Source organism: Mandrillus leucophaeus, unplaced genomic scaffold, assembly GCF_000951045.1.
Source record: "Mandrillus leucophaeus isolate KB7577 unplaced genomic scaffold, Mleu.le_1.0 Scaffold117, whole genome shotgun sequence".
NCBI classification, from domain to species: domain Eukaryota; kingdom Metazoa; phylum Chordata; class Mammalia; order Primates; family Cercopithecidae; genus Mandrillus; species Mandrillus leucophaeus.
The window spans coordinates 2,787,141-2,809,182 of NW_012099987.1; the positions used below are offsets into that span (position 1 = coordinate 2,787,141).

The window sequence follows — 22,042 nt, forward strand, 5'->3', positions numbered from 1 at the left end:
AGCCAGGATGGTCTCGATCTCCTGACCTCATGATCCGCCCGTCTCGGCCTCCCAAAGTGCTGGGATTACAGGCGTGAGCCACCGCGCCCGGCCCTTATTTTATTTTTGAGAGACAAGTCTTGCCGTTACCCAGGCTGCAGTGATCATGGCTCACTGCAGCCTCAACCCGCTGGGTTCAAGCGATCCTCCTGCCTCAGCCTACCAAGTAGTTGGGACCACAGGCATGTGCTACCATGCCTGGCTAATTTTTTATTTTTATTTATTTATTTATTTATTTTCAGAGTCTCACTCTGTTGTCCAGGCTGGAGTGCCGTGACGTGGACTCATTGAAACCTCGGCCTCCCGGGTTCAAGCAAATCTCCTGCCTCAGACTCCCGAGTAGCTGGGATTATAGGCATGTGCCACCACATTGAGCTAATTTTTGTATTTTTAGTAGAGATGGGGTTTCATCATGTTAGCCATGATTGGCCAGGCTGGTCTCGAACTCCTGACCTCAGGTGATCTACCCACCTTGGCCTCCCAAAGTGCTAGGATTACAGGCATGAGCCACAGTGCCCAGCAATTTTTGATTCTTTTTGTAGAGATGAGGTTTCACTATGTTTCCCAGGCTGGTCTTGAACTCTGGGTTGAAGCAATCCTCCTGCCTCGGCCTCTTTTTTTTTTTTTTTTTTCCTTTGAGACAGAATTTCGCTCTGTTGCCCAGGCTAGAGTGCAGTGGCGCGATCTCAGCTCACTGCAAGCTCCGCCTCCCGGGTTCACGCCATTCTCCTGCCTCAGACTCCCACATAGCTGGGACTACAGGTGCCTGCCACCGTGCCCTGCTCATTTTTTTTGTATTTTTAGTAGAGACGGGGTTTCACCGTGTTAGCCAGGATGGTCTCAATCTCCTGACCTTGTGATCAGTCCCCCTTGGCCTCCCAAAGCGCTGGGATTATAGGCGTGAGCCACTGCGCCCAGCCTGCCTTGGCCTCTTAAAGTGCAAGAATTACCAGTGTGAGCCATTGTGCCCCGCCAGAAATACATTTATGTAGCTTGTGGCTATCATACTGGACACTGCAGTTCTGGCATGGTCATGATTTCAGCATTGAATGGGCGTTCTAAGCATGGAAGTTAGGACAAACTTACCTTACAGGTTACAATAGCTCCCACATCTGGCAGTAACTGGGACTCTGTTTCTCTCACTACAGACACCACAGGAAGCTACAGAGGGAAAAAGAAAAAACTGAAATGTCCTGGCTAACTCTTGGGTCAAAGCATTTGTGTCTTGAGAGTAATATAGGAATGTCTTGGTACACAGGTGAGAGCTGGAGTATGCATTCATTTATAGCCCAGAGCAGAAGGCCTTAGAAATTTTAGGAAATAGGAGGACCAGGGGGCTACAGAATGCTGCTAGAAGATGTAAACCTCTAAACTTCTTTTTTTGTTGTTGTTGTTGGAGATGGAGTCTTGCTCTGTTGCCCAGGCTGGAGTGCAGTGGCATATTCTCGGCTCACTGCAAGCTCCACCTCCCGGGTTCATGCCATTCTCCAGCCTCAGCCTCCCAAGTAGCTGAGACTACAGGCACCTGCCACCGTGTCCGGCTAATTTTTTTTGTAGTAAATCGCTAAACTTCCAATAAGTTTTTTGGTGATTCTCTCAGAATTTCTTGGTATACAACTATATTGCCTATAATCATTGACAATGTTACTTTTTTTGGTTTTTTTTTGAGATGGAGTTTCACTCTTGTTGCCCAGGGTGGAGTGCAATGGCGCCATCTCGGTTCACTGCAACCTCCACCTCCTGGGTTCAAGTGATTCTCCTGCCTCAGCCTCCCAAGTAGTTGGGATTACAGACGCCTGCCACCACGCTCGGGTAATTTTTTGTATTTTTAGTAGAGATGGGGTTTCACCATGTTGGTCAGACTGGTCTCGAACACCTGACCTCAGGTGATCAACCCACCTTGGCTTCCCAAAGTGCTGGGATTACAGGCGTGAGCCACTACATCTGGCTGACAATTTTACTCTTTCCTCCAAAGTTATACTGCTTCTTTCTGTTTCTTATTTTACTGCACAGGCTGAAATTTCCACAGAAATGTTACAAACAGTGGCTACGCTTGTTTTAAGTGAATACTTGCAGAGTTTTCTCTTTGAGCATGGTATTGGCTGTTGGTATGAGACAGATATTTTGAGCCTCATCTTTTAACAATCTCTCCGTTGCTTACAATGCTTCAGCTCTCCTGGCCTTCTTTCAGTTTCCCCAACTTACTAAATTCTTCCCACTTTCAGATCTCTCTTCAACCTATTCTTTTTGCCAGAATTGCACTCTCTCCACCCACCTGACTCTAACCTACTCTTTAGATGATTCAGCTTCAATGTCACTTCTGCTGACTAGGATGGGTTTGCCTGTTACATGTTCTCAAGGTGCCCTGTAATATTCTTTCAAAGCAGCCACCACATGTGTAACCATATGCTTATTTGAGCATTTATTTGTTTACAATTTGTGTCTGTGTCCTTTGATAGCAGAAACCAAGTCAGCGCTGTGCCTGACACATGAAAATACTCAAGTGGTATCTATGAAATGAACAAACTCAGGACTGTTAAGGACATTCCCAACAATGACTGAACAGAAAGCCCCTTGAGTCAGACGGCTTAAGTTACTTACTCAAAGCAGAATCGCGGTCAAGTTAGCCAGAACCTAACGGTTCTAATTCTGAATCCTCTTTCTACTGTGCTCCTTCAAATATTGCTTATATGATCCTGAGCTAATCCTGGATCAATCTCTAAAACTAGAAAGGTAGGTATTACGCATTCAACAAACATTTATTGAGGAGCTGCTTTGTGATAGATACTGATGGTATGGTGGTAGCACCTGCACTTCGTGGAACTTAGATTTAAGCAAGGGAGAAGTCTAGTGGGAAACATACCTGAGTGTCTAATCATATGCTGACATAAGTGCTTGGAAGAAAAGGGACAGAGTTTTTTGTGAGTCTTTAACAAAACAAACAAAAACAAAACATCCCACAAAACTCCTTTCCTCAATTAGTGGGTCCAGAAGGGCTTCTCTGAGGTGATAATACAGAAGCTATCTAACGGAGGTAGGAATTAAACAGGCCTAGGAAGACAGAAGCGTTCCAGATAGATGGCATGTTACAAAGGCTCTGTAGCAGGAGAAAGCTTGGCGCATTACCGACACTGAAAGAAGCTAGTGTGTTACAAATTTTTTTAAAAGGGCAAGCCAAGACTGTGATTATAACTTTTACAAATAGAAAAGACTGTATGATTAGATTGCGTCAGTGAGGTGGAGATAGTGGCACTAGATAAAGCCGGAGAGGTAAGCAACATTCATACAGTATACAACGCACTGCTGGGCTGAGCTGGGCTGGGTTACTGAGTTCGCATCTGCTTTTGTCCCAACCTCCCTCCCCGAGGGTCAGCAGCACAACCAAGCAAGATCAACACAACTAGTGTGTGGTGGCTAAGTGCACAACAGCGGCGATACGGCTAGAAGAAACTAAGAGACCAACATTGTACCACTAAGGCTCTAAAGACGCGTCCGCAGTGCCCATGCCTAAGGACTGGAACTCAAGGGCAGCTTAAGGGAAAAACAGAGAGAGAGGAGACGGCATGCCGCTTCCTTTACCGCGCCGTTCTCGCTGCTCTTCATCAGGCAGCCGGCAAGCGACGAAAAGATGTAGCCGTGGCGGGTGTAGGTGCCGCTGCCCGGGCTGCCCTCCTCCAAGTTACACAGACGTTCGCCTGCAGAAAAAATGCTGCATCGGTCACGGGCCCCCAGAAACTGCAGGCCGTCCAGCCTTCTTGCTTCGGCCCCTATCCAGGACTCTGTACGGGAAGCGCTCACTTACCGGGAATACAGTATCTCACAGGTGGTGCCATGATTGCCGCTGTCCCAAAACCCGGATGAAAACGAAATCGATTTCTCATTGGCCAAACCCAGGCACAGTTCCGCAGTAAGATACGCGTCAATTGGTGTTCTTTATCCTTGCGTGTAAACTCCATTTCCCAGGTTACCCCGGGACAAATCCGGGGGCGGAACTTCAGCGCTCCATGCTTGCGCCTGCGCGTGTGGTTGAGGATGGGCTGGCGGCAGGTCCGGGTCCGCTGGCTGGCACTGCAGGCGGCGGGCCATGGTGGTTTGGATTGAGCCGGGCCCGGCCGGGGCGTCGAGTCGGAGGGGGTGGCAGTGAGCGGCGGCAGAGGCTGCGGGGCTCGGTTTGGCTGGCTGGGGAGTCGGCAGGCGGCAGGTAAGGGCGAAGCCTCGGCCCTTGCTCCCCATCCTAGTCCCTTTTTCTGGGTCGGGCAATGCCCTGGGGCCTTGTCTTGAGTCCGGATTCCTGCTCTCTCCTCGCCCTGCCCTGAGGGGCTGCGCCCTCCTCAGCCGGAGCGCACCTTGCGAGCAACCGTTACGTTCAGAGCAGGAAGGAAGGAGGTCAAGCGACCCAACTCGTCTATTTCACAGATGTGGAACCTCAGATTCAGAGACCGGGTTTGACTTGTCCAAAATCTTGAAGATAGAGCCCAAACTGGAACCCGCGATTTTTGACTTCCAGTCCATCGCAGTTTCACCTCGCGGCTGTCATTGAGAAATAAAACCTTTTCCCGGTTTTTGTTTTGTTTTGTTTTTGAAAAGGAGTCTCGCTCTTTGGCCAGGCTGGAGTGCAGTGGCGCGATCTCTGCGCACTGCAACCTCCGCCTCCTGGCATCAAGCGATTCTCCTGCCTCAGCCTCCCGCGCAGCTGGGACTACAGGCGCGCGCCATCACGCCCAGCTAATTTTTGTATTTTCAGTAGAAACGGGGTTTCACTATGTTGGCCAGGATGGTCTCGATCTCTTGATCCGCCCGCCTCAGCCTCCCAAAGTGCAGGAATTACAGGTGATTCCTCCCAAAGTGAGCCACCGCGCCCGGCCTTTTCCCGGTTTTTTAAACTGTAGCTTCCAGTCCTGCGGTCCGATCCTCTTCGCGGCCTCCCATCCCCCCTTCAGTAAGCTTTCTCAGGTTGAAAAAGCCGAACTCTGGTTGTGTGGGCCCGTCATCAAAAGATAAGCAGCCCCAAAATAAAGTTGCTACTCTTTTTCTTCTCAGCGTGTTACCCCAGAAGGGAGGTCTGCACGTGAATAAAATGCTACTCTTTATTGATGTCTGGTATCTCCTACTTGAGATTGCAAACATCCCGAGAGCAGCGTCCTTGTCCAGATGACATTGCCCACGACTTTGATCTCAGTTCACCTGACTTCTGATGGCTTTGCCGCCTGTCCCTCCCTGTCCCCTCAGTCGACTTTCCCCTTGGGAAACAGATGGTGACTTAGAGCCATGGGAAGAGGGAAGTGCTGTGGCCTGCAATCTCCTCCTGTCTGGTGGCAGACGACCACTATGGCCTGTGACTGTTACTGAGGGATGAGAGTACTCGGGCTTGTGCTTGGGGTGGTAGTAAAGCTGCGCTTTGCTCTGTTTCCTCCCCTGTTCACTGAGATTACCCCCTTCTTCCTTACACACATATTTTTGAATTTTGCTTTACCTCTATTTCCTGAGATGAAAAGTCTGGGCCAGGTGCGGTGGCCTGCCTGTAATCCCAGCACTTTGGGAGGCTGAGGCAGGCGCATCACCTGAGGTTGGGAGTTCGAGACCAGCCTGACCTACATGGAGAAACCCCGTATCTACTAAAAAAATACAAAATTAGCCGGGCGTGGGGGCGCATGCCTGTAATCCCAGCTACTCAGGAGGCTGAGGCAGGAGAATTGCTTGAACCCAGGAGGCGGAGGTTACAGTGAACCCAGATTGTGCCATTGCACTCCAGCCTGGGCAACAAGAGCAAAACTCAGTCTCAAAAAAAAAAAAAAAAAAAAAAAAAGTTTGTATGTTCAGTTGCAGCCCACTTACTACATATATCAATTTCCTGGCATCCTGTACCCCATTAGCTAATGGAGAGAGGCCCTAGCTTCAGACTTTGTTCACCCAAATCTGTATCTGTGCATCTAGGAGCTTTCTATTTACACGGTTGGGCTGATTTCTGGTTGGGCTTGTTTTCAAAAACGACTTCTAGCTCCTAAGTGCCATGATTTTAATAACAGTTTGTATTTCTCTCTTTATTAGACAGAATGATAGCAGGAGACACTTATTTAGAGTTATCACATTGGCAAGAGTGTCCTTGTTGGTATTTGTAGGACAGATAGACATCTGGCCAGGCTTTCCACTTCTGCATCCCTCCAGGTCATTCGTTCAACAAATATTTGAGTACTTCCATGAGCCAAGTATTGTGCTAAGTGCTTTATAAACATTTCATTTACACTTACCAAATACAGTTAGCCCTTCATACCTGTGAGCTTCACATCGCAGATTCAACCAACCATGGATTGGAAATACTTGGGGGCAGCCGGGCGTGGTGGCTTATGCCTATAATCCCAGCACTTTGGGAGGCCAAGGCAGGCAGATCACCTGAGGTCAGGAGTTTAAGACCAGCCTTGCCAACATTGTGAAACCCTGTCTCTATTAAAAATACAAACATTTGCTGGGGGAGGTGACGGGTGCCTGTAATCCCAGCTACTTGGGAGGCAGAGGCAGGGAGAATTGCTTGAACCCAGGAGACAGAGGTTGCAGTGAGCCGAGATCTTGCCACTGTACTTCAGCCTGGGCAACAGAGCAAGACTTCATCTCAAAAACAAACAAAAAAAGTGTTTATGTGTAGCATTTACTTTGTATTAGGTATTATGAGTAATCTAGAAATGATTTAAAGTATATGGGAGGATATGTATAGGTTATATGCAAATACTGTGCCATTTTATTTTACTTATTTATTTATTTATTTTTGAGACGGAGTCTCTCTCTGTCGCCCAGGCTGGAGTGCAGTGGCCAGATCTCAGCTCACTGCAAGCTCCGCCTCCCGGGTTTACGCCATTCTCCTGCCTCAGCCTCCCAAGTAGCTGGGACTACAGGCGCCCGCCACCTCGCCCGGCTAGTTTTTTTGTATTTTGTAGTAGAGACGGGGTTTCACCGTGTTAGCCAGGATGGTCTCGATCTCCTGACCTCGTGATCCGCCCGTCTCGGTCTCCCAAAGTGCTGGGATTACAGGCTTGAGCCACCGCGCCCGGCCTATGCCATTTTATAACAGATTTGAGCATCCATAGATTTTGGTATCTGAAGGGAGGACTGGAACCAATCCCTCCGCAGATACGGGGGTTGACTGTATCTGTATAGTTACAGAATCAATAAGGGTTAGAGCTGGAAGGGACTTCAGCATTTAATCCCACTCCCTCACTGAATGTGAACACAAGGAGATTGAGTCCCAGCAGGGTTGAATGATTTGTCCGAGGCTACAGAACTGCTTAGGGACAGAATTGAACCCTAAGGAATTGGGTAAATCTAGTCCTTGAGGCAGGCATTTCCTGTGGCGCTGAGGAATTTAGGACGTGGTTGAGAATGATCTGAAAAGTGGAGAACAGAAGTTTTTTTTTTAAGACTAGAAGAGGTGTGAAGTAGCATATAATTCGAGTTTATTACAAATGAGGAATGCATTGGATTTGCATGCTATTACTACAAAAAGTATTTTGCCAAATAGGAAACTCTCCATTAGCTATAGAAAGGGAATGAACAGCGGTGTGGACAGTCCCACAGCCACCTAGATTTGTTGTGGGGTAATCTGTTTTGTCCCACTCTTACATTTGATTGTGGGTATCTACCACTTTAAAAATTCATGCTACAAGCCAAATCATGCCTCCAAACAATAGGGGTGGAAGTTTGAGCTTGAGCTTTTTTTTTTTTAATTTTTTTTGAGACGGAGTCTTACACTTGTCTCCCAGGCTGGAGCACACTGGTGTGATCTCGGCTCACTGCAACCTCCACCTCCCGGGTTTACGCCATTCTCCTGCCTCAGGCTCCCAAGTAGCCAGGATTACAGGCATGTTGCCACCGTGCCCAGCTATTTTTTTGTATTTTCAGTAGAGACAAAGTTTCACCATGTTGGCCAGGCTGGTCTCTTAACTCCTGACCTCAAGTGATCCACCTGCCTCAGCCTCCCAAAGTGTTGGGAGTACAGGCGTGAGCCACCATGCCTGGCCTTTTTTTCTCTTTTCTACACTCCCTTTAATTCTTTTAGCTTCCTAGGAGGTGACAGGAACAGACGGTTTCTTTATCCTGGTGCTGTGTAGGTCCATACCGAATTGTGCTTTCTCCTCTGTAGACCTTGTCTGCTGAGTTCCTTTTCGCCTTAGAGCTTACAGGGCTTGTGCAAGGAGGTAATTAAGTGTTTTCTTTGAAAGGTCTTTTGTGGGGATGAGCCAGGGTGCAAGGAGAGTACAGTGCTCCAGTTACCGAATTGAAACCATCCCTGCAGTGGAGCAGCCTCCTCCAGTTTCTGTTGGGTTTTGAGCTACCTGTTAAATAAGTCAGTGGGGTTGTCAAGGACAAAGCAGCCCTCCCTGGCTGCCTCAGGGCAAAATCAGATAATTTTTCTTTCTGGTGAAAGTATTTAATCTGCAGAACTGATGAAACTGTCATCTGTTAGCGCATCTGTGTCTTCGGGTCATTGCCCAGGTAGCTGATCTCTTCCCATGGCTGCTGCATGAGGTAGAAACTGCAGAGAGGAGATGGAGGCACTGGTAGAGGTGCCACAGAAGCAGTGAACTGGGAAGTCTGGTTGGGCAGCTTGGGGCTAAGGCAGCAGCTGCAGAGAAGGTTCTTGAGTGTCTAATTAGACTGGGGCAGTGGAGTCCATCAGAGAGGTCAGGCCCCCAAGGCCTTCATGAATCAACATGGAGGTCCCCTCCCATTGCTCGTGACTCCTTCCTGTGGTTTTGGCTCAGAATACCTGGAGTTATCTTAGCTACCATTTCCTTAGGAGTGGGGCTGGGAATGGAATTGGAGACAAAGCATTTTCTGTCATGCAAGGGGTAGCTGGCTGTCCTGACAGGAGACAGGGAATGTCATGCTACCAGGTTGAGTCGGCTAGCCTGTGACGTCAGCCCAGAGGGAATAGGAAGGAAGAGTATCTTTTGCCAAGACTTAAATAGCACCAGGGAATATCTCGGTGCAGGATCCACATTCTGTGTACTCATTCCTCCACTGGCTGTTCTTTGGTGAGGAGTAATCGTCTGAAGGTAGGTTGATGCGCCAACGCAGTCAGGAAGCCTGGGCGATCTCTGCTACGGTGGCCATGCCCAGAGACACAGTGGGTAGCTTTGTCCATCTGGGCCACACTCCACGCAAAGGTCTGTCTACACAGACAATTCCTAAGACTGCTTTGGTTTGGAGCGGCCTTTCTCACCCCTTCCCTGTGGCCTGTTGCTTTAGGTGTGCATCACCTTGGATTTGCTATGCAACCATGTGGTGTAATATAAGTACGATTTCTGCAGGCTCAGAACCGTCAGTCTTACCCCCTTAATCTGGTTGGAACATGGGCACTGTCTGTAGAAAAATGAAGTAACCTCCCTACTTCTCATAGTTGGTGACTGGCCTAGCTGGGTCTTAGTCTCAGGTCTTTGCCCTCCCAGTGAGTACTCTAGGCCTTCCCACTAGCAGGTTGGGGAGGGAGGGCTCAGACTAGATCCTCACAATGGTGTGCTCTCCTAGGAACCATGCGAGGCCAGCGGAGCCTGCTGCTGGGCCCAGCCCGCCTCTGCCTCCGCCTGCTTCTGCTGCTGGGCTACAGGCGCCGCTGTCCACCTCTGCTCCGGGGTCTAGTACAGCGCTGGCGCTACGGCAAGGTCTGCCTGCGCTCCCTGCTCTACAACTCCTTTGGGGGCAGTGACACTGCTGTCGATGCTGCCTTTGAGCCTGTCTACTGGCTGGTAGACAATGTGATCCGCTGGTTTGGAGTGGTGAGTGATGTCCAGGGAGCAGGAAAAGGGGTATTGTGGGGAGCAGAGGGACATGTCTCTGACAGACTCAACCCAGGTTTTGGAGGCCGGCCCCCACCCCTAGGGAAACTCTGAGTCTGCTTTGGGCATAGCTCTTGTGCTATGTCTCCCTGACCTTGCTGGTGTTGGCAGGTGTTCGTAGTCCTGGTGATCGTGCTGACAGGCTCCATTGTGGCTATCGCCTACCTATGTGTCCTGCCTCTCATCCTCCGAACCTACTCAGTGCCACGACTCTGCTGGCATTTCTTCTATAGCCACTGGAATCTGATCCTGATTGTCTTCCACTACTACCAGGCCATCACCACTCCGCCTGGGTACCCACCCCAGGTGGGTCCTCACAGGGGCACTGGGGGAAGTTGCTGGCTATGGGACCTGGTCCCAGGAGTGGGGAGAGTACCTTGGTATGTTTTGAGAGACAGAAATGGTGCTGCCACAGTTATGCTCTCCCTTCACACAGGGCAGGAATGATATCGCCACGGTCTCCATCTGTAAGAAGTGCATTTACCCCAAGCCAGCCCGAACACACCACTGCAGCATCTGCAACAGGTGGGTCTTGGCTTTGCTCTCTGGGAATCCCAGCTGTGGCCCTTCTGCTGTAGCCCTAGGGAAAAACCTCACCTTGAGTTTGCTAAGACATAGGTGAAGCACCCATCATGTCCCAGGCGATGTGCCCTCTTCTCCTGACACCTCATCCTTACGATGGTCCTGTGAGTTAGGCATTATTACCACTTGTGAAAACCGAGGTTTGGAGAGATGAGTTACCTTGTCCAGTATCTTATAGCTATTAAACTGCAGAGCTGGGTTTGAAGCAAGGCCTGGCTGTCTTCAAAGTCTGTGCCCTTTCCACCTCAGCAGGATGATGTCAGAATTGGCACTGACATCTCAAGAACTTTGGCCACCGTAACAGAGCCTGTGTCCCTTCCTCACAGGTGTGTGCTGAAGATGGATCACCACTGCCGTATCCTTTTGCTTCCTCTTCTGCCTGAGGCCTTCCTTAGCTCCAGAGTACTGTACAGGGTTAATGACCACCATTTTAGCATCACCCTGCAGAGAACACTGGAGTTGAGGAGTTGTGGGGGCTGACCATCTCCTGGGGGTGCAGGAAGCTCACACTCTAGGACAGATCTTCTTGGAGCAAGGAATCTTTTAACAGCTCTTTCTTTTCTAAACTCTCATGCTAACAGCTATTGGATGGAAAGAGATGTTTGAGCTTCTGTGGTTGTTCACTGGGTGCGCCAGATAGAACTATGGGTCCCCGTCTGCTGTTCCACACAGATGTCTGGCTGACTCCAGCTAGGCGGAAATATCGGCAGATTCATTTTAGTGAAGGATTTCAGTTTCTGTGACTTCCTGGTGGGACCTGAATGCTCTGAAAAGCTTTGAGCACTTCTACCTCAACCTTGGGTGTAAAGTCTTGTATTTTCCTGCCTTTAGAAAGTAGTTCTTAGTGACTGGAAGCCTGAGGCTTGGGTGATGTTGTCACGAACCAGGGATGAATCCGAGGGGCCTGGACACCGCCTGAAATTGTGTTTGATTCTAGTCCTTAATCATTTCCCAACCAGCCTGGCTAAACAATTGTGTGGGCCACTATAACCATCGATACTTCTTCTCATTCTGCTTTTTCATGACTCTGGGCTGTGTCTACTGCAGCTATGGAAGTTGGGACCTTTTCCGGGAGGCTTATGCTGCCATTGAGGTGAGCTCGTTGTCAGGAATAGGGCAGCTCGGTAGTGCAGAACTTTGAGATGTAGAATCTGTCCCTAAGGAATGGGGCAGTAGCACCCCATCCTAGAGGCGTGAGAGTATAACCAGCACTGTTTTCCATCCCCTTAGAAAATGAAACAGCTCGACAAGAACAAACTACAGGCGGTTGCCAACCAGGTGGGCTGTCCCCACCCCACTGCCTCCTGCTGCTCAGGCCTGGGGGCATAGAGTTGCTCAGGCAACTGGGGCCGACCTGCCCATTTAGTTGTAGAGACTGCTGAGAGGCCACTCTAGACCAGATCAGGAGTGTTCAGGCAGACTGGCTGTGGTGGGTAAACTAAGTGACCTACAGGCAAGCTGGAAGTTCCTGGTATTTGACAGTTTTGGCTATGTATCCCATCATCACCTCTCTTCGGCCGAGCAAGCAATCTGCCTTGGTGATGGCCTGAGCAGCAAGGAGTCTATGTTAGTCTGTGTAATGGGGTTCCAGGGGACAGAGATCGGGCTGAGCCAGTCTGATCATCCCTTGCACCTGGTCTATCTACATCTGGATCATCCCTGCCCCCCAGTACCTTTTAGGACTCCTTAATCTGCTGAGCCCATCTTGGGCCCATATTGATTGTATTTCTGCTGCCGTTTCACAGTCCCTAGTGGTTCTCCTCACTCCAGTCAGTCCATTCTGGGTATGGTCTGGTCTCCTCTCTTGGGGATGCAGCCGTGCAGTGAAGGAGTTCTGGCTGGGGATTGGAGTGGCTTCCCCTGGAGCCCCATCTGTGTTGTCACTCTAAAGGCCCAGGGTCAGCTCCTCCTGTGCTTCACCATCCTGTCCAGACCCTGCTCTGCTGCCCAGTGTTTGTCCATGTGGTGATGCCGCTGGGCTTGGTCCACCCATCTTCGCTGCTACCCTGACTCCTCTGTGGCTTTACCCCGTTTTCTCTGCCTGGGTTTGGATCACTTCCTGCCTATAGGTGCTGGGGCAGTTGCTGGAGACCCACGGAGCAAATGAGCCAGCTTTGCTGTTTTCTTTTTCTAGACTTATCACCAGACCCCACCACCCATCTTCTCCTTTCGAGAAAGGATGACTCACAAGAGTCTTGTCTACCTCTGGTTCCTGTGCAGGTATTTAATTTTGATAGTTTTAAGGGAGGGGAAGCTTTAGAAAAAAAGTTTTTTAGGTGCCCACATGCAGGCGGAAACCCATTCCTAAGTGAACTGCTACTGTTTTAGTCTAATTTAGGTTGGCAAAGAGCCAGCACTTTTCTAAAGCATTTCGGGGCAGGGAGCACTGAGGATATTGGCATTGCTTATTACTAAGCACATGGATACAAGTATATGCTTGATATGTAACCAAAGTAAGTTAAACTCCTTATTTATAGATGAAGAAAACTGAAAATTGGGGGCCAAGGGGCGGTGAAGTGACTTGTTCTATGATACACAGCTAGTAGGAATAGTAGCACTGGAATTTGAATTTCTTGCCATCCCATTCCAACCCTGGGTGCTTTTACTACCTCCCACTATCTCCCAAGCATGGGTATTTTAGGAAATATAGAACATTTTCTCAGTAATACAGACTTCTCTACTCTCCTTTCTGCATACTCTCTTATTTTCCTTTAACAACAACAGAGATGGAGTCTTGCTATGTTGCCCATGCTAGACTCAAATGATCTTCCTATCTCAGCCTCCCGAGTTGCTGGGACTACTAGGCATGAGCTACTATGCCTGGCTTCACATCATTTATTCTTAGGCCACTTTGATGCTTTTTCATTGATGCTCTTTATAGACATAATGAAGTAAAAGTTTATCTAGGATATATGCTGGGAGGTGAGGAAGACTTAGGTAGAGAGGTTACAAGCCAGTTGTTACTGCTTACCTCAATTTCAGACATACTTCCTCCAGCCCTCTCTAAACTACCCACCAGTCTTCGCCCCTCTTTTCTTAGTTCTGTGGCACTTGCCCTGGGTGCCCTAACTGTATGGCATGCTGTTCTCATCAGTCGAGGTGAGACTAGCATCGAAAGGCACATCAACAAGAAGGAGAGACGTCGGCTACAGGCCAAGGGCAGAGTGAGTAGGGTTAAAGGCTCCGGGTGGGTAGGTGGGTAACTGAACCTGCTCTCCTGTAAACAGGCCATGGGCAGGGCTGACTAGGGCAAGCATTGTAAAAGGCCAGAACTACTCTACCTGAGCTTTAGCTTAGCCAGTTTAGTCTCAAAAATTAGAAGTTCAAAGAAACATGTGTTTTTCTTGGCTCCAGGTATTTAGGAATCCTTACAACTACGGCTGCTTGGACAACTGGAAGGTATTCCTGGGTGTGGACACAGGAAGGTAACGTAAGACACACAGACTAATGCGGTCCAACAGAATGCTGTGATGAGAAAGATGTTCTGTGCCTGTGAGCACTTAGAACATGGCTAGTGGCTACTGTGTTAGCACAGTTCTAGACTCTACGAATAGAGATCATTGTTCATTTGAACCTAAGAGGCTTGAGGCCAACACTATGTGGTTTTAAGTAACAGATAAGGCTTAAACATGACTACAGTAGAATCCTAGGAAAGCTGTGCTCAGAAAGGGGCCTCTGGTTGTAGGATGCGGTGGCCATCAGTCACCTCTCACTTGGAGAGCAGTGTCTAGAGTTCAAGCCAATAATTTGTGAGATGAAAATAATCTACTTGTCACAGAGGCCCTAAGACAGTAATTGGAGCTACCTCTCAGCCCAAGACAAGGGGAAACAATTTTTCTTTCTTTTTTTTTTTTTTTGAGACGGAGTCTCGCTCTGTTGCCCAGGCTGGAGTGCAGTGGCGCGATCTCGGCTCACTGCAAGCTCCGCCTCCGGGGTTCACGCCTTTCTCCTGCCTCAGCCTCCCAAGTAGCTGGGACTACAGGTGCCCGCCACCACATCCGGCTAATTTTTGTTTTGTATTTTCAGTAGAGATGGGGTTTCACCATGTTAGCCAGGATGGTCTTGATCTGACCTCGTGATCCGCCCGCCTTGGCCTCGCAAAGTGCTGGGATTACAGGTGTGAGCTACCGCGCCTGGCTGGGGAAACAATTTTTCAAATGGCAGTTACTGAGGCAATAACAATTAGATGAGCAGACGTGCCTTCCCTCCACCCTTTCCCATGTACATGACACTCCTATCACTGTGCTTAAAGTGGACCTTTAGAAGTTGAGCTCGAAACCTCAAAAGGCCTTCAAGGCACCAAAAGGTACATTTGTTGGATAAAATTGGGCAGAAAAAATTAGAACTTTTGTTACTTTCATGATTGACATTAAGGTAGCTTCAGGATACCTTGATGCGTGCTTGTTAAGGAATGATGATCGGGAAGGACCAAGAATTTTTGGAACTCAGAGACATTTCTCTTTTCTCTTCTAGGCATTGGCTTACTCGGGTGCTCTTACCTTCTAGTCACCTGCCCCATGGGAATGGAATGAGCTGGGAGCCCCCTCCCTGGGTGACTGCTCACTCAGCCTCTGTGATGGCAGTGTGAGCTAGACTGTGTCAGCCACGACTTGAGCACTCATTCTGCTTCCTATGTTATTTCAAGGGCCTCCAAGGGCAACTTTTCTTGGAATCCTTGATCAAAAAGAGCCAGTGGGCCTGCTTTAGGGTACCATGCAGGACAATTCAAGGACCAGCCTTTTTGCCACTGCAGAAGACAGACACAATATGGAGAAATCTTAGGACTGACATCCCTTTACTCAGGCAAACAGAAGTTCCAACCCCAGACTAGGGGTCAGGCAGCTAGCTACCTACCTTGCCCAGTGCTGACCAGGACCTTCTCCAGGATACAGCACTGGAGTTGGCCACCACCTCTCCTACTTGCTGTCTGAAAAAACACCTGACTAGTACAGCTGAGATCTTGGCTTCTCAACAGGGCAAAGATACCAGACCTGCTGCTGAGGTCACTGCCACTTCTCACATGCTGCTGAAGGGAACAAAAATAAAGGTATTCGATTTTTAAAGATATGTAGCTTTTCACTCTCTGCCTCACAATAGGGCAGGGAAGGGGAAAGTCAGGGTCAAAACCTAGTGAGTTGGTGTTCTGGTCATGCCTCCTTTTTTTTTTTTTGGAGACGGAGTCTCACTCTGTCTCCTAGACTGGAGTGCAGGGGTGCGATCTCGACTCAGTGCAACCTCCGCCTCCCAGTTTCAAGTGATTCTTGTGTCTCAGCCTCCCAAGCAGCTGTGATTAAAGGCGTGTGCCACCATGTCTAATTTTTGTATTTTTAGTAGAGATGGGGTTTCATCCTGTTGGCCAGTCTGGTCTTGAATTCCTGACCTCCAGTGATCCATGCGCCTCAGCCTCCCCAAATGCTGGGATTATAGGCATCGGCCACCATGCCCAATCTAATTTTTTTAAAAATTATTTGTAGAAATGGGTTCTTGCTGTATTGCCAGGGCTAGTCTGAAACTCCTAGCCTCAAGTGATCAGCCTGCCTCAGCCTCCTAAGGTGTTGGACTTACAGGCCAGTCCCTGTCATTGTTCCTCCAGCTTGGTGCAGTGGCCCCTTGGGTTATATGAAGCATATGTGGGGTGGGGGAAATATGTGACAGCCCCTTACCAAAAGAAATCTTTATTCTTCAGCAGGTACACACATCCGCCAGTCTTGGTCCTCAGGGCCACACTCATATGCACTCACCCTTCAGCAGCATATCGCCCCTTTTCTGACATACCAATGCAAGAGACCCAGGACCCTAGATCTTTCTTCAGACACAAGTGTCTCACACACACTTATTTCACAAATCCATTAGAAATCTGGACTCTTAAGTTCCTTGTACAGCCATGCAACAGAGGCCTAGCATTTGTGCTGTGTCTGTGGGAAAGGCAGTCAGAGGCCAGTGGTTTCCCTGCTTTGGGGACGATGGCTCGATAGTAATTCCAGGTTAGATTGTCAGAACAGTCTAGGCCAGGACTGAGGGCTCAGCTGCCAGGACTCCCCAGCAGAAACCTGTAGGCAGAAAGAAAGTTGGCGGCATTAGTGGTGAGGCTCATTTTGGTCCCATCTCTCCCCATGACCTAGAAACTCACCATTCCCCCCTGGCTGACACTGCTTCCTTGCGCACCAGTCTCTTCTTGTCATCCAGGGGTTTGGCTAAGGCCCGGATCACCTGTGGTTTGTACGGCAGCAGCTGTGGAGTCAGAGGATATAGAGGATATAATCAACCTTGCTCATCCAAGGCAGCTGAAAGTACCGCTTTTTTGATTCTGTACAACTAATATTCTGAGGAAAGCAAAACATCTTTAGCGATTCCAAGGGATGTTAAGTGGCAGGATGACCATTCTGTTACCTTCTGGGCCCAAGGATTATTTTCAAGGGGACATATAGATTATTTTCCTTGGGCCCAGAATTACAAGATCTGCACCTTGTAATTCAGATCTCAATTACACAGCAGGGTGGCCAAGCCCACTTGACTAAGGCAAAAAGGTACTTACATGTCTCTTCTGAGACGTTCCCAGGCCAAGGAGGGACACCTGAGGTACTTACCACAGGGGTGGGCAGGCGAGTGAGAGCATGCATGCATTGCAGTGCGGCGATCCGGACAGCCTGGAACACAACCACAAGGAGGTGAGAGCATGCCCAGGGAGAGATGCTGGTGCCTAGAAGAGTTGCTGGGGCTCAACGCACCATGGAAGGGCTAGAGCTGAGGTTCAGAAACTTGGTGACGAGGGTGTCCACGTGAAGACTCATGACTTGGGGTGCTTCCAGTAGAAGAGGCTGAAGGCAGCTGAGGGTGGAGAGCTGTACCACACAGTCAGGGCAGGACAGGGCCTCCAGCAGCAAGGAAAGAAGCTAAGGGGCAATGGGCAAGGTGGGGGATGGCCACATTGTGAAGATCCTGGTTCTTGTCCCTTCCTCTTTCTAGCCCCATCTGAGGAAGAATAGCTTTGTCCTTTGCTTAGAAGCTCTGCCTGCAGGACTTACCGTGGGCAGCTCTGGCAAGAGCACAGGCTTGGGCAGCCTGTTAAGTACATGAGAAAGACCCTTCAAGTAGTTTGGCTTCACATCTGTAAAAAATGGAAAGGCTTAGAAGAGAAATTGGACTTCGATATATAGCTTGAGAATTCAATCCTGATCTGTGATGAGGCTGAGACATCAGCCTACAAAGGGGTGAAAAAGTCCTTCATGCTCAGAATAAGCAAGATACACCCATCAAAGGAAGAAGTGGGACAAGAATCTAGAAGTTTAGTCTTCTAGGCACAGACCACAATATAGCTCTAAAGAAGCAAGTGGCTCCTAAATTATCTTGGGGAATGTGGCCAAGCAAAGGAGAGGTGTGTATATGTGGGGCCTTTCTTTCAGACTCCTCACCTTGGGGAGCAGCATGGAAGCCCTGGACCAAAGCAGGCACATTATCAGTGAAGAACCGCTGGCGGAACATGATCCGCACTTCAGCATGGCCAGCACGAGTCAACACATCAGTGCAGTCAGACATGAGCAGAGAGAAGCCATCAGCTGCTGCTGGACCTAATTCTGGGTCATTCAGGAGGTCCATGAGCTGGAGAAAAAAGAGCCTTTGAGGTACATCAGGGAAGAAGATCTTAAGTGCCAAAGATGAGAATGGGGCTGGGTGTGGTGGCTCATGCCTGTAATCCTAGCACTTTGGGAGGCCAAGGCAGGTGGACTGCTTGAGCCTAGGAGTCTGGGCAACATGGCCAGACCCAGTTCTTACAAAAAATACAAAAATTAGCTGGGTGTGGTGGGGTGCCCCTGTAGTCCCAGCTACTTGGGAGGCTGAAGTGGGAGGATCACTGAGCCTATGGAGGTTGAGGCTGGAGTGAGCTGTGATCGCACCACTGCACTCCAGCCTGGGTAACAGAGTGAGACCCTGTCTCCAAAAAAAAAAAAACAAAAAAAAAACCCCCCACACAGAGGAGGATGGAAGTCCTTGGGAGGAATAGGAGCAACAAGAAAGTTTGTTTAGGTCCTGGGTTCTCCTGTCTCCAGAAAGGACGTACCCGGGCTGTAAGGCAGGAGCTGAGAGGATGGTATCTGAGCACTAGGGCCTTTGTTACCTGTAATTGGAGACACAGAGAGCAATTGGGGAATGACACTCAAACCCCAGAACCCAGAGACATAGATGTTTATAGTTTAGGGTCAAACAGGGACATTTTATTTAACCAGACATAACTGCCTCTCTGTCTAAACAGACTCTACTCCAACTCCTTACCCAGAGAAGAAGAGTGAAGGCCTGACTACGACAGGGCCCAGAGCCCAGGCCAGCCTCCACTTTGTCCACAGCCAGCTGTAGGAATTCATCCAGCTGTTGCCCTAAAAAGGAGAGGAAATGGTGACATAAAGGCTACACATTTTCCCTTTAACAATGAAGGATGCAAATCACTTAAGTGCAGAGCTCCCTGAGAAGCTGTTAGAAAGGGAAAATACCATTTTTGCCTGTGGACAAAATGGACACCTGCATAAGAGCCTGGTATTCTCATAATACAGAGGTGCTGCCATTTGAAAAAGGGTTGTCACTAGCCCCACTGTAGGGAGTAGGATGGCAGAACTAGATTCTTTGTGCTCCCTTCTCTTCTTAGGTACTATAAAGCTCTGCCCAACTGTGGTCTTGATGCTTTTCCCACAGGCAGTCCCAGGGCAGTGCTTGAGCAGTTGAAGCCCTATTAATGTTATTAGCAAGCTCCTTTTAAAAAGAGAATGAGAACTGAGCTATAAGATTTCACGGGTAGTTGATTGTGGGAGGCTCCTTACACAGTCTGATCTCAGTACCTGCAGGGTGCTTGTTGAGGAGTCCTGCAAAGCACTTGGCAGCAGCGGTAGAAGAAAAGGGGCAGCTGTGGCAGCAGCTCAGTTCCAAAAGCTCCCGCATGAGTTGGTTCAGCTGAGGGATTTCCACCTACAGAAAACCTGGCCATGTAATGGACCCAGAGAACACCTGAACTCCAAGAGAACCAGTACACAGTGGCAGCAGGGACCGGGATGGATAAGAACTAACTCCTCTGGTGGGGGAAGTAAAAGATCAGCTTAGCCTGTGGCAAATTTCAACCCAAAGTCACCTGGGATCCATTTCCCCTTGTCAAGGTTAAATAACGGTACTTCCCAAATGTGCTCGCTTACATTTCGAGGCAGGGAGCAGACAAAGGCCATAAGCAGTGCAATCAGCCGCCTCTGCCCCGAGGCGTCATCCTATAAAAGAAGCAGAGCCCGATCAAGCCTGCCAGCAATAGGCTTGTCTGCCCCTCTACCCATTCCAGATTAGCCCTAAAAAAACCAGCTTGAAGGATGTAAGTTCTAAGACTGTCACCTGGAATGGCTGGAATCGGCTCGGGAAGCTGTTTTCAGGCAGAAAGGAGACGTTGCCATCCAAGAAGAGGGGCACAATGTGTGTGACACTCTGGGCAGCTAACCTGGGGGCAAAGTACTAGGTATGACCAAGGAACTAGGATTCTAAAGCAGCCCTCTCCTCCACAGACATGCTTTTCAACCTGGGCTTCAAATTAGGATCACCAAGTCAATGGGACATGCCCTGATCATTCATGCATTGAACAAATACTAATTTGGCACATATTATGTGCCAGTAATCATTTATATTCAGGTTCCCATCTGGGAAGTCAAGGTATGTTTTAAAATGCCCTACAGGTAATTCTTAAGCCCATCTGCAGCTAAGAACCACTGGTCCATGGCTTCCCACCCTCATAGTCCATGATGCTAAGAGCCCCTTCCTTTTGTTTTGTCAGCAAAACTTACAAGACAATTAACTGCACCCACATTTACATATAGGTAAAAGGACAGCTGACAAGGCAGCTACCTGTTGCTTCTTCCCAAGAATGCTATCCTCCCTGGGTTCAGGCCACATCCATGATTATACTTACTCAGGACTCAGATGGGTGGTAGCAGTGCCAATGACAGACACCATGGCAGCCAACACCTCATCCTCCAACAGTACTTTTTTCAGAACTGAGGGCTCCTTCTCTGCAAAACATACACATGCACACAATCACAAGACCATGACGGGTTCAAGAAATGGATGATTGGGTTCTGTCACCATCACTGACTCTGGGGCTTGACTCTAGCCATGACAGCAGTTCTTAATCTGGCCTCTGGTAGTGCTGTAGTCCTGAGAACCAGCAGGGCACTAGAAACAGGAGTGGTCTGACCTGGGGCCACAGAGCGCTCTTGAGAACTCAGCACAGTCCTTAGACTAAGCCAACAGTGGGAAAGAAGGATAGCTAAGATGAACATTCTTAACATAAGAAATAGAAATGTTGTCCCTGGTGTCCATGGAGATGCAAAGAAGAAAAACCACAGTAATGTTGGTTTCTGAAAAAATTAAAAACATGCATTTTTCTTCATGAGTCCTTATTATTTATAGCAACTATCATATACTGAGTACTTCCTGTGTGGCAGGTACTACACACTATCTTATTTAGTCCTTACCAACTACCCTGTGAAACAGTTTTTCTTTTTTTTTTTTTTTGAGACAGGAACAGGATCTTGCTCTGTCACCCAGGCTTGAGTGCAGAGGCACAATCATGGCTCACTGCAGCCTTGAACTCCTGGACTCAGGTTATCCTCCCACCTCAGCCTCTTGAGCAGCTAGGACTATAGGTATGCACCACTATGCCTGACTATTTATAGGAACAGGGTCCCCTGTGTTGCCCAGGCTGGTCTCAAAACTCCTGGACTCAAGTGATCCTCCTATCTTGGCCTCCTGAAGTGCTGGGATTACAGGTGTGAACCATGGCGCCAGCCTAGACGGTACTCTATCTCCTTCTTACAAGTGAGGAAATTGAGGCTTGGAAAGGCTGAATATCTTCACCTAAATTAGCACGCGGTAGAGCTGAGGCTGAAACCCAACCAGGTGGGCTTGACTCCAGAGTCCAATTCTAAGTAAACTAATCACATAGCACTTCAAGGGGAAAAGGTGTGCATTCTTTTGAATGTTGCTAACACTAGTAGATTTTGGTTCCTGCCATTGGTCAGGGTGGCACCCTTTGCTATGAAATGAAATCTCACTCTGAGGACAAAGGATTCAAAATAAACCTCTGATGATACAAAACACAGTACCAATACCCAGAAGGTGGCAGTGGTGGTCAACACCAGCAGAGGGCAGAGTTCCCAAAGGCCAGGAAGGAGAGGTGGAAAGTTACCTGGCATAGAGGCCTGCACAGCCAAGGCAAGCAGGCAAGGTATAGCTGTCTGGTGGAAATACCAGCAGCTCTCAGGGTCCTGCTGACATTTTTCTGCCACCTGTTTGAGGCTCTGACAGACAGCAATAACGTCACTGGATTGTGCAACCATATTCCCTGTTGGTGAGAAAGTGTTCTCTGTAAGGTTTTCTTAAAAGCACTTTCAGGTATTTCCAATACACAGCAGATGAGAAGAACAAAGATGAGTGAAGAGACCAAGAGTGCCTTATTAAAAAGCTGAGTCACTTTATTCTCCTGGCTGTTCTTTCTGATCTATTCAGACTTCATAGTTGAGACTTGCTCTGTCCCAGGCTCTGCAGCAGAAACACTTGTATATATTCTCCCC

General features: G+C 48.8%; 3 protein-coding genes across 9 annotated transcripts in view; 1 reads left to right on the forward strand and 2 right to left on the reverse strand.

Annotated features, from left to right (window-relative positions):
• Positions 1-3,885, reverse strand: part of EXOSC1 (exosome component 1) — a 21,401-nt gene extending 17,516 nt beyond the window's left edge. Inside the window, 3 exon segments of the mRNA XM_012000418.1 lie at positions 1,126-1,200; positions 3,619-3,734; positions 3,842-3,885. Of these exon segments, the coding sequence (XP_011855808.1) occupies positions 1,126-1,200; positions 3,619-3,734; positions 3,842-3,872 (222 nt within the window). The 5' untranslated portion in view covers positions 3,873-3,885.
• A 132-nt stretch (positions 3,886-4,017) lies between these two features.
• Positions 4,018-15,515, forward strand: ZDHHC16 (zinc finger, DHHC-type containing 16). Of its 5 annotated transcripts, XM_012000379.1 has the most exons (11): positions 4,018-4,240; positions 9,559-9,806; positions 9,978-10,172; positions 10,303-10,391; positions 10,775-10,803; positions 11,408-11,541; positions 11,679-11,726; positions 12,583-12,668; positions 13,489-13,612; positions 13,803-13,873; positions 14,922-15,515. In XM_012000379.1, exons 2-11 carry the CDS (start codon positions 9,564-9,566, stop codon positions 15,034-15,036), a joined length of 1,134 nt encoding a protein of 377 aa, XP_011855769.1. In that variant the 5' UTR covers positions 4,018-4,240; positions 9,559-9,563; the 3' UTR covers positions 15,037-15,515. The 5 variants fall into 5 exon arrangements, with proteins under 5 accessions (XP_011855769.1, XP_011855779.1, XP_011855788.1 ...); XM_012000389.1 differs by lacking the exon at positions 11,679-11,726; XM_012000398.1 differs by lacking the exon at positions 10,775-10,803 and having other exon boundaries at positions 11,496-11,541.
• A 592-nt stretch (positions 15,516-16,107) lies between these two features.
• Positions 16,108-22,042, reverse strand: part of MMS19 (MMS19 nucleotide excision repair homolog (S. cerevisiae)) — a 38,630-nt gene continuing 32,695 nt past the window's right edge. For all 3 annotated transcript variants that reach the window (XM_012000446.1, XM_012000441.1, XM_012000432.1), the window contains 13 exons: positions 21,658-21,813; positions 20,380-20,479; positions 19,812-19,914; positions 19,625-19,693; positions 19,277-19,403; positions 18,720-18,820; positions 18,508-18,564; positions 17,861-18,047; positions 17,474-17,556; positions 17,177-17,341; positions 17,036-17,095; positions 16,579-16,679; positions 16,108-16,498 (listed from right to left, as the gene is read on the reverse strand). In XM_012000446.1, the coding sequence (XP_011855836.1) occupies positions 16,471-16,498; positions 16,579-16,679; positions 17,036-17,095; positions 17,177-17,341; positions 17,474-17,556; positions 17,861-18,047; positions 18,508-18,564; positions 18,720-18,820; positions 19,277-19,403; positions 19,625-19,693; positions 19,812-19,914; positions 20,380-20,479; positions 21,658-21,813 (1,337 nt within the window). In that variant the 3' untranslated portion in view covers positions 16,108-16,470. The remainder of the gene's footprint in view (positions 16,499-16,578; positions 16,680-17,035; positions 17,096-17,176; positions 17,342-17,473; positions 17,557-17,860; positions 18,048-18,507; positions 18,565-18,719; positions 18,821-19,276; positions 19,404-19,624; positions 19,694-19,811; positions 19,915-20,379; positions 20,480-21,657; positions 21,814-22,042) is intronic.